The 11995-nt window shown below is 30.0% G+C and overlaps 1 protein-coding gene across 1 annotated transcript in view; it reads left to right on the plus strand.

Annotated features, from left to right (window-relative positions):
• The first annotated feature begins 197 nt into the window (after positions 1–197).
• Positions 198–11995, plus strand: part of LOC21394597 (beta-amyrin synthase) — a 12992-nt gene continuing 1194 nt past the window's right edge. The window contains exons 1-14 of the mRNA XM_024162158.1: positions 198–398; positions 1418–1603; positions 2188–2277; positions 2405–2611; positions 2710–2794; positions 3145–3311; positions 3429–3620; positions 4239–4352; positions 6418–6537; positions 6638–6760; positions 7134–7232; positions 11172–11228; positions 11303–11493; positions 11619–11796. Of these exons, the coding sequence (XP_024017926.1) occupies positions 198–398; positions 1418–1603; positions 2188–2277; positions 2405–2611; positions 2710–2794; positions 3145–3311; positions 3429–3620; positions 4239–4352; positions 6418–6537; positions 6638–6760; positions 7134–7232; positions 11172–11228; positions 11303–11493; positions 11619–11796 (2010 nt within the window). The remainder of the gene's footprint in view (positions 399–1417; positions 1604–2187; positions 2278–2404; positions 2612–2709; positions 2795–3144; positions 3312–3428; positions 3621–4238; positions 4353–6417; positions 6538–6637; positions 6761–7133; positions 7233–11171; positions 11229–11302; positions 11494–11618; positions 11797–11995) is intronic.

Consider the following 11995-nt stretch of genomic DNA (forward strand, 5'->3'; position numbering starts at 1 on the left):
TACACGTTTCTCTGCCTCCCCCCACTTATATTAAAATTCATAATTTTATACTATAATGTATTCTTAATAATATTGATGACAAGGTTATTTTGCAATGATTTTAAACCATGAAAATTTATGGAGAACAATTATATTATGTTGTTATTTTAATTCATAATTGTTTTTAATTGCGCCATATGTTGCCATGCATGCAGACTATGTGGAGGCTGAAAGTAGCAGATGGGGGCAATGACCCTCACATATTCAGCACAAACAACTTTGTGGGAAGGCAGATTTGGGAGTTTGATCCGGCGGCAGGCACTCCAGAGGAGCGGGCGGAGGTGGAGGCGGCCCGCCTTAACTTCTTTAACAATCGCCATCAGGTTAAGCCCAGCAGCGACCTCCTTTGGCGTATGCAGGTACTTATAATAATTTTTTTTTTTTTATATAAAAACAATTTGAAAATCTCATGATGTTTGTTTCGGGAAAGATCTAGGACTTGTGTTGCTACTATAAGAGGAAAGTTAGTTATTTCGTATGTGAGTAAATCATCTTTCACCACCTAATTGTCCTGCTTTTTCCTGTCGGATGGGATTGTTCATGATTTTGGACAAAATTAAAGTGATAGGAATCACTATCATTGAAGATTCATTGCAGCCGGCCGTTATCATGAACCGTGCAAGGATATTTCTGTCTATTCCATTTTCCATTACCTATATATATATATATATATATATATATATATATGCGCACACATACTTTTTATGCATACTTTTTTACGACACTTTGGTGTTACGCCCAAAAAGGATAGCTAAGAGGATTTGATTTGGTTACTAATTACGGATAAAACTAGGAATCTTATGATTTTTAAATAGGATATTTTGCACATTTATCTCTAAATTTGTAGAATTTTAACAACTTATCCCTTAAACTTTTAATTTTAAAAATTTACCATCACAACACACGCAATTTGTAAAACTGTTACGATATGCCCCACGTGTCAAGCAAATGAATAAGAGGTTGGTCTAGCAATTTTATAATGCACTGCTTAGGAGAAGACAATCTATGTCCTTTCTTCTCAAGGTAGTTCCAGAGAATCAATCTATGCCCTCCTTTAGTCAATTGACTAGCTAGCTAGATATATAATAATTGCTCAAAGACATATATAATTGATCAAGCATGAACTAATTAATTATAAAGGAGTAAAGTAAAGTGCTATTTTAACTGATTCAATGGAATATAATTTAATTCACATGGACATGATGATCGTAAAGTAAGTGCTCATATACATCATTGGTGGATCCATTCTGCTGTATATATGCTTAATCATATATATATATATATAGGTCATGTAATCCCTAGTTAATTAGTATACTAATAGTTTCAAATTTACTTAAATTAATTGTTATCTATAAAATTACACTAATCATGCGCGCAGTTCTTAAGAGAGAAAAGATTCGAGCAAAAAATTCCACCAGTTAAGGTTGAGGATGGTGAAGTGATAACACATGAGAAGGCCACAAAAGCACTAAGGAGAGCTGCTCACTTCTTTTCAGCCTTGCAAGCTAGTGATGGACATTGGCCTGCCGAAAATGCCGGTCCATTGTTTTTTGTTCCTCCTTTGGTTTGTACATTTATTTGTTTTGCTAATTTTTTTGTGGTATCAAGCTAGTTTCTTTAAACGATTAATGGCACTGTTTAGTCCTTAAATTTTAAACATAGAGGGTATTTTAGTCTCTGAATTTTTAATTTTGGTATTTTAATTTGTGAGCCTTCACAGTTTGGTCCCTGACAGTAATTTGACAAACGATTTCTAAAATTTAACGTCAATAATCACATGATTTCATGTGTCCATCATGTGATAATTTAAAATTTCACAGAAGTAGTTATATTAATTATAATGTTTTCTATTTATTACAATTTCATTTGGTTGAAAACTTTAAGATTTTACATTCATCATGGCTATAACTATTTATGTAAGATTTTTAGTTGTTATGCTATAAGAATGTGATTATTGACATTAAATTTCAGAAATGATAACTTTTTATCCATTTTAGTATTAGCGAATAAAACTGTCAAAAATTAAAAATTTAAAAAGCGATATATAAAATTAAAAAATTCAGAGACCAAATTATCACCATATATAACCCTTCTTTAAATTCGGACAAAGTAGCTAACATATATATAGTACTTGTTGTCTTTGTGTAGGTCATGTGTCTCTACATTACAGGACACCTTAATAGCATAATCACAGCTGAGCACCGTAAAGAAATTCTTCGCTACATATACTATCATCAAGTAATTAACTATACTTGATCTTTTTTTTTTTTTTTTTTTTTTTTTTTTTTTTTAATGAGTACTATATAGTTCGTCTTGATTTAAAACATATTAATTAATTTTATGTTTTTTCGTCCTTTAATTTTAGAATGAAGATGGTGGATGGGGATTGCATATTGAGAGTCCAAGCACCATGTTTTGTACAACTCTAAATTACATTTGTATGCGAATTCTTGGAGAAGGACCTGATAATAATGGGGGCCAAAATAATAATGCTTGTGCAAGAGCTAGACAATGGATTCTTGAACATGGTGGTGTCACATACATTCCTTCTTGGGGAAAATTTTGGCTATCGGTATGCTAGTACTCAACATATAATTATTAATTCTATATATCATTAATTTGAATAAATAATACTTCAGAAAATTATTGGTTAATTTCTTCTCTTTTTAGATACTTGGAGTGTTTGAATGGACCGGCACCAACCCAATTCCCCCAGAATTTTGGCTTCTTCCTTCATTTCTTCCTATGCATCCAGGTGGGACACTTTTCTGCTTCATTTGTTTGGGGGTCTAGCCTGATTTAGAATCATAGTTCTTAATTCGTTACAGTATTTTTTTCTCACAAAAAATTTAAATTTTAAAAATCAAACTCATAAACTATGGTTCTGAACTCATAAACCAAACGTCACCTTCATTTCTAGTCCAACAAAATTAGCTTAGACATGGTAGAGAAGCTAGCATCTCAAAAACTTAGTTGAATTTTCATTTATTTGTTGTATTTCATTCATTCATTTTTTTTTTGCTCTAATATATATGAACAACATTTTGTCGTTCATCATACTTACTATATATTGATATGTCTTTTTCTTTTAAATAAAAAATACAGCTAAAATGTGGTGCTATTGTCGAATGACTTATATGCCCATGTCGTATTTATATGGAAAAAGATTTGTGGGTCCAACTACAACCCTTATTCTAGAGTTGAGGGAGGAACTTCATACTCAACCATATAATGAGATTAATTGGAACAATGTGCGCAATTTATGTGCTAAGGTGAGTACTGATTTGACCTAAATATATATATATATATATATATTTGCTCAAACCAATTCCAATAATATTGCAAATGATTTGAAATTTTTACATGTAATAATATCTATTTTATTGCAGGAGGATCTATATTATCCTCATCCATGGATACAAGATTTATTCTGGGATACTCTATACACATGCGCCGAGCCTCTTCTAACCCGTTGGCCTTTGAACAAATTTATTAGAGAGAGAGCTCTCCAAGTAACAATGAAGCATATTCATTATGAAGATGAGAACAGCCGGTATATTACCATAGGATGTGTAGAAAAGGTGATGAAACCATAAAAATATGACGTCATTTATTTAATCGCTGAATCATGCAAATATTAGTAGTACTCTTAGGGCTCGTTATAAGTATGAACCACAATGCAAACCTTTTTTTGAGACAACATATATCTAAGATGAGTGTTGTAAAAATACGTAATTTAAGATGAATGAGTGACCATACGAGAATGGATCGCATAAGGAATGAAGTTATTCGTAGTAAAGTAGGTGTAGCACCAATAAAAGATTAGGTGCGCGAAGGCCGCTTGAGGTGGTACGCGCATGTCCAACGTAGAATGCTAGAAGCACCAGTTCGTGCTTGGAAAGACATTCTTATACCTAATACTAGGAAAGGGATCAGGGGTAGACCAAGAATTACGTAGACCGAAGCAGTTAGGAAATACATTCTAGATCTAGGTCTTCAGAAAAGTTTAATTTTCGAACAGAACTATGTGGAAAAGTGAAATTCATATAGCCGATCCCAATTAAGTTGGGATTAAAGCTTGTTGTTGTTATTGTTGTTGGTACTATTTTCTCTTAAAAATTTTAAATTTTTTTTCAGATCTATAAAAAGAATGTACCCTTATTTAGCTGCTCATATTGTGCGCTATGTCATTTGGATAGGTATTGTGTATGCTTGCTTGTTGGGTTGAAGATCCAAATGGGGACTATTTTAGAAAACACCTTGCCAGAATCTCAGATTACATATGGGTTGCTGAAGATGGAATGAAGATGCAGGTTAGTGGAAATATTGACTATAAGGGCCCGTTTAGTTCGCTGATTCGAGTTAAGATATGATTTTATGTGAGAGCTTTTTACTGTAGCAAAAAAGTTAGATGTGACTGTTTTTAAGAGCTTTTTACTGCAGCAAAACTCGAATTCTAAACTTAAATCGGTGAAATGAACGGGGCCTTAGTGTTTTATCTTCTATATTTTTATTTTAAGGTCCATGTTCACTTGATACTGGAATATTATAATGCTTTTGTGCATCATTTAGTTTTTTAATAAATTGATTTTTTTTAAGTCAAACTGGAACACGACATGCTAATTGTGTTTTTTTAAGAGATACCAATAATGTTTTAATAACGATAAACATAAATAAATATAACCAATTTATCCTTATTTTAAAACTAAAAAATTATGTGCATAAAAATTTGTGCAATAACAGTGTAAAATTATTAGGAAGTTTTTAAATTTTAACCTAAATAAAATTCTAGTTCGATAAAAATCAACAATTACATATTATGATGGTTAAAAAAAGTTGGAAAAATATATACATCTTCTCTATTATAATTCTAGATGTATAGTAAAGAGTATAGAGATACACAAAGAAAAATATTTGTGAAAGTAAAAAACAAAAAACAAAAAAGAAGAAGAACATAAATGAGGTATTTAAAGAGAAAATTAATGAAAAACAAATGATGGTTAAAAAAAGTTAAAAAACTATACACATCTTCTCTACTATAAGTCTAGATATATAGTAAAGAGTATAGAGATTCACAAGGAAAAATATTTATGAAAGTAAAAAAAAAAAAAAAAAAAAAAAAAAAAAAAAAAGGGGTTTAAAAAAAAAAAAAAAAAAAAAAAAAAAAAAAAAAAAGAACATAAATGAGGTATTTAAAGAGAAAATTAATGAAAAACAAATTGGTTAAAAATAGTTGAAAAACTATATACATCTTCTCTACTATAAGTCTAGATATATAGTAAAGAGTATAGAGATTCACAAGGAAAAATATTTATGAAAAAAAAAAGAAGAACATAAATGAGGTATTTAAAGAGAAAATTAATGAAAAACATTCTAATGAGAAACAATGAAAAATATAAGATTTAAAAAAGAAGAAGAAAAAGAACAACATTTAAAATACAGTTAAAGAAAACAAAGGGAGAAAAACTGAAAAATACAATTTTCTATTTTTTTTTAATGTAGAAAATACAATTTTCAAAGAACAAAAGGAAAAAAAAAAAAAAAAAAAAAAAAAAAAAAAAAAAAAAAAAAAAATCCGCAGGCAAGCAAGCACACAGTTGAGGTACGAAAACCTTTAAAGCTTATCCGTGCTTTTTTAAGGGATGCCAATAATGTTTTAATAATAATAAACATAAATAAATATAACCAATTGATCATTATTTTAAAACAATAAAAATTGTGTGCATAAAAATTTGTACAATAACAGTGTAAAGTTATTAGGAAGTTTCTAAATTTTTACCTAAATAAAATTCTAGTTCGATGACAATCAACAATTACATGCATAATGATGTTGAAAAAAAAAGTTGAAAAATATATAGATCTTCTCTACTATAAGTATAGTAGTAGTAAAGAGTATAGAGATTTACAAGTGAAAATATTTATGAAAGTAAAGAACAAATAAAAGAAGCATAAATGAGGTGTTTAAAGAGGAAATTAATGAAAAAACATTTTAATGAGAAACAAGGAAAAATATAAGATTTAAAAAAGAAGAAGAAAAAAGCACAACATTTAAAATACAGTTAAAGAAAACAAAGGAAGAAAAACTGAAAATACAACTTTCTTTTTTTTTTTAAATATAGAAAATACAATTTTCAAGGAACAAAAGGAAAAAAGAAAAGCTTACCAAAAAAAAAGCCTTGCAAGCAAGCACGCAGTTGAAGTACCAAAACCTTTGAAGCTCATCCGTGCTTCTTTATATCATATAATATAGCTAGGTGCTAAGTGTGCATAATAAAATAGTAGCAAAAAAATGATTAATTAATCCTAGTAGTACTATAAAAGAGGATAATTAAATATTTTGATGATTAAAGTATATAATTAAATGCCATTGTTTTGCAGAGTTTTGGTAGTCAGGAATGGGATACTACTTTTGCAATTCAAGCTTTGCTTGCTAGCAATCTGATTGATGAAGTTGGTGAAACACTTGCAAGAGGCCATGACTTTATAAAGAAATCTCAGGTTGAAAAGCATATTTTTATTTCTGAATTGTCAAGAATTTTTTTTGTTTTCAATGATAGTCCATTCAAATTGATTCTGTAATGTACAAAAAATTGTGAAGGTCAAAGAAAATCCCTCAGGTGACTTTAAAAGCATGTATCGCCACATTTCTAAAGGATCATGGACATTTTCTGATCAAGATCATGGATGGCAAGTTTCTGATTGTACTGCAGATGCTTTGAAGGTATATCTTTAGGATCCGTTTAGTTCGTTGATTTGAGTTTTTAATTCGAGTTGAAATATGATTTTATGTGAGAGCTTTTTACTGTAGTAAAAAAGTTAGATATGACAGTTTTTGAGAGCTTTTTACTGCAGTAAAACTCGAATCGGTGAAATGAACGGGACCTTAGTTATATATACTATAACTATATTTGAGTGGCTAATTACTAGCATTTCATCTACTCATGTGTTTAGATTCGAGCTACTGTTTAAATTTTTTTGCTACAGTATTTTCTCTCATAAAATTTAAATATCTATTTAATTTATGAACCAAATGGGATATCACGTATCTTGATCGATGTTATATATCTCAATTCAATTTTCTGATTACATGACAGTGTTGCTTGATATTCTCATTAATGCCACCGGAGATTGTTGGCGAGAAGATGGAAGTTGAGAGATTATATGATGCTGTTAATGTTCTACTTTCTTTACAGGTTAGGATTTGTTTTCCAAACAATACGTCTTGAATAATATTGTAAAATAGTGATGTTTTTAAAAATACAGCTCCAATAATAGGCATTTTTTTTAAATTACTTCTAACGCTTTTCTAAAATCCCAAAGCTGTTACTCACTAGTTTGGGCCCTAAATTGTGTTTGGTAAAAAATCTTATAGAAGTAATTACATAAAATGCCTATTTTTGAACTTATATTTTTAAAAATATCGATTATTTTACAATATTATGAGAATGCCGATTAGTTTTTTATAAGGCATATTTTTTTTCCGGGTATTGTCCTTATTTAATATTTTCGGTAATATTCTTTATATGGTTAAGTTTTATTTATTTGTAGACTGTTTTTTCTAATTATATTTCAGTTATTTTACTGTTTTTTTTTCATTGAATAACGTTTTGTTTTGGTTTTTCATTTTTTTCCATCCGAGTCATTCAAATTTCATATTCATTCTTTTACGTAATTGTTAGATCATTGCAGTAATGAAAGGTTTTCGCATCTATTCATGTTTTCGAGTATGTTGATTGTTTGATCCATATTGTATTGTTTTTCAGCATGTTTTGTAGTGATGTCACAACTAAACTAATGAAGAGATTTTTTTTTTTTGTGTTCCTCTTATATTCTGTTTTATAATGATTTGTTATATATTCTTTTCCATTATGATTTCATCATTAAAATAATGAAAATATCTATTTTTTGTGTCTTATATATTCCCTTATTTCATATATAATTTAATATTCATTATTCATTTTTATGATGATGGCTTATTTTCATGTCACGAGTAAACTACTTAAGTGTTTTTTTTTTGTTTTGTTATCCTTTTGTTATATATTATTTTCCATTACGATTTCATCATTAGAATAATGAAAATATATATTCTTTATGTCTTATATATTCCCTTGTTTCGTATGTAATTTAATATTCATTATTCATTTTTATAATATCGGTGGCTGATTTTCATGTCACGACTAAACTAATGAAGATTTTTTTTTTTGTGCTCCTTTGTATCTTATATTCATTTTCATAATGATTTGTTATATTTTCTTTTCCATGATGATTTCATCATTAGAATAATGAAAACATTTATTCTTTATGCCTTATATATTCCATTCTTTCATATGTAATTTAATATTCTTTATTATTTTTATAATGATGGTTGATTTTTATTTAACAGAGATGTAATTTAATATTCGGTATTCATTTTTATAATGATAATTGATTTTTATTTGACAAGTTTTTCATTTTGTTGCAATGGATTTTCATTTTTAGTGCTTTTTTTTTCAGAGGATTAAATTACGCACCGTTGTTTTAAAAGTTTTTGGTGCATTCCTTTTTTTTTTTTTTTTTTTGTAATTGAGAAACTTTCCTTTTCTTAATTGCTGCCTTTTTTTTTTAATTGTTGATTTTGATGATTTCATACGTATTTCGTTCTTTAATCATTCTTTCCCTTTCTTTCATTGCAGCAGGATATAATTGTCTTTATATATGTCATAACCCATAGTTTTCCAAAAAAAGAAAAAAAGTTGACATTTTTAGAAAGAAGGTGCTACAAATCGGTATATATGTAAATAACCCAATCTAAAAAATACTTATAGAATAATTATAGAATAATTTTGAGAGAATGTAGCAAATAGTAGATTTTTAAAACTAAATTAAGTAAATAGTAGATTTTAAAACTATTTAAAGTAAATAGTAGTTTACATGGTAAATGTATCATTTACCACGTAAATAGTTTTTTTACAACTAGTAAAAACATTTGTTTACATAAATTTCATTTTCGACCAGTAAAAAGATTTTTTCCACCTAAATAAATGGTTCATTTATGACTAGTAAATATATTTTTTTTCACATGAATTTCTTTTTCAACCAGTAAAAAGATTTTTTCTACATAAATAATGATTTTTTACCACGTAAGTTATTTTTTACCATTCGTAAATGAATCATCTGCCATGTAAATGATTCATTCACCATATAAATTGCTATTTACATCAAAAAAATTTAAAATCTACTATTTATTTAATTTAGTTATAAAAATCTGTAAAAGTCAAAAGCTGGTAAAACCCTACTTCTACTTCCAGCTTATGTGGTCAGCTTCTAACATTTTTCAATACCCATTATACCCTTATTAAATATACATAATTCCAATAAAAAGTTTGTTGATACCCAATTTTATACCATGCCCAATCTAAGGGTCCAGGCCCAACCATAGCGTCACACGACGTTATTGGCCTCGCTTCGTAGACCCAAGCCACGCTCAGAGAACTCCCGTGGGTTGTTGTTTGGTGGGTCATGTGTAATCAGGCTCATTTGTCATTTAGTTCGATCCAATTTTAATCCCACTGGGGGGGGAGGGTTCAGAATTAATCGGATTAAATACAAAGGTGATGAAGAATTCTCAAAAGCTTTCTTCTCGTCTTTTTGGAAGCCCAGAACCCCTAAGTCGAAGCCTTAGAGCATCTTCCTCTTCGTCAAGGTTGATTCTCAATGTATTGACTCCAACGGAGGTTCTACACGCGCCAGACATGCCTAATGGAGGCTCCCTTTGTGGCAAGCGTGTCTCCTAGAGCACCCTCTTCATGTCCAAGTATTTCTAACGAAGTCTTTTCCATGTCAGACTTCTCTAGTCTCTTGCTACAGAGACTTGAGGTTCTTCAAGCTCTTCAAAGTCCTTCAAAACCTCCAAGTGTTGACAACCTTGAAAATTTTTTCAAAACACTTTTCAATCCATTTCCACCACCATCTCAAACTCTTCAAAGTTTCCTCATACATTTTCCAGCAACGTTCAAGTCTTCATTTTCAAGGTCACATCCGCTTACTGTCGGAGCAAGTGCTCTGAGCGTCATTCTAACTCCCAGAGCAGCACGTGATGCTCTACTTCACTCTCACTCTCCTCCAAACCTTATCCACCACTTGAGTCGCCATGTTCGCTCCTGGAGCAACCTGCGCTTGTCTCCAGAGCACTGCTCTATCAAGGCACCTTCAGCCTCCTTTTCTCCATCTCCATTAACTACTTGGTTGCGCCTCCCACCATTCTTCATCTCCAGAGTTCTTTCATTTATTTTTTGCAGATTCTCTAACGTATTTTGCAGCGCATTTTCGTCATTTCGGCAACAAAGAGGGTCCTAGAACACACGCCCTTTGACCTAATTTGGGCCTAACTGACCCCGCTTCTTCATCAAAGGTCCCGCCATAATCATCCACTTGAAGCTCGGCCACATCCAATCCGCTTCTGACAAATCACGTGCTTACACGTGTCAACTCATGACACATTGACCCTCCGAATCTACCGGACACCAACAATGTCCTTTTACAAAACAAATGCTTTTCCTTGAGCACAACAACTTTTTAAAAACCCACAGCATTACCAAACTAACCCTTCAACTATTTGCTTGCTTGCTTGCTTTTTTTTTTTTTACTTTGCTTTCTAGCATTTTGTTTTAAATTATATTTTTCAGCTTTTTTTCCTTTCCATTTTCTTTAATTGTATTTTAAATATTTTTTCTTTTTTTTAAATCTTGTATTTTTAGTTTTTTCCCATTAAAATATTTTTTCATTAGTTTTCTCATTAAACCCTCATTTATTATAATTCTTTTTACTTGCACAAATATTGTCAGTTGTGCATCTCTATATTCTTATTATGTATCTATACTTATAGTAGAGAAGATTATAATTTTTCAATTTTTTTTAACGATCATCATGCATAATAAAAGTTGAATTGTTAGCATATTTATTTATTTTTTTTTTTAAAGAAACACACAAAAAAATGTTTGTATTGAAACAGTACTTATCATACTTAATAATTTTAAATAATGTGAAGAAAAATGCAAATGGCAAAGTGAAAAAGAAATTTTAATAACCTTATAGGCACGTCCCACAAGATAGTATATATAGAAACATGAATCTTTAATTTTGAATCTTGTTAGAACAAAAATGGTGGCATTGGAGCTTGGGAGCCTTCAGATGCACAAGCTTGGTTGGAAGTAAGTAGTCTTATAAGTGGATTTTATATCTTATACAAGTTTATACTTTTTGGATATAACTAATTTATTTTCAGGTGCTTAATCCGGTTGAATTTCTTGAAGACATTGTGATTGAGCATGATTATGTAGAATGCACTTCAGCAGCAATACAAGCTTTAGTTTTATTTCAAAGGCTATATCCGGGACACAGGAGAAAGGAAATTGAAAATTTTATAAACAATGCTATTCGGTATCTTGAAGGCAAACAACTTCAAGATGGTTCTTGGTATATATATATATATACTAAAATTTATCTCATACAATATCACTCACTACAAGTATTTCTTTTGGCCCTTTTCTTTCCATATGATACTTTCTAAAAATATCTAAAATATATATATATATATGTAGGTATGGAAACTGGGCAGTTTGCTTCATATATGCTACATGGTTTGCACTTGGAGGAATGGCAGCAGCTAGTAAGACCTACAAAAATAGTGCAACCATACGCAAAGGAGTGGAATTTTTACTTGGAACACAAGGAGATGATGGTGGTTGGGGAGAGAGTTACCTTTCATGCCCAAAGAAGGTCACTTTAGTTGTCAATAATTATGGTTTTGAGTGTGGTTTTTTATGGTTTTTTTTTTTTTTTTTTTGTTTTACTCGTCCATGTATATATACACAAACACACACACATACATATATATATATATAGGATTTTTAGTGTTGTTAGTCCATAAATTACTAACTGTGACAATTTTGTTCCTAGATCTTTTTTTTTTTTTTTT

Source organism: Morus notabilis, unplaced genomic scaffold (genome assembly GCF_000414095.1).
Source record: "Morus notabilis unplaced genomic scaffold, ASM41409v2 Scaffold466, whole genome shotgun sequence".
Classification (NCBI taxonomy): domain Eukaryota; kingdom Viridiplantae; phylum Streptophyta; class Magnoliopsida; order Rosales; family Moraceae; genus Morus; species Morus notabilis.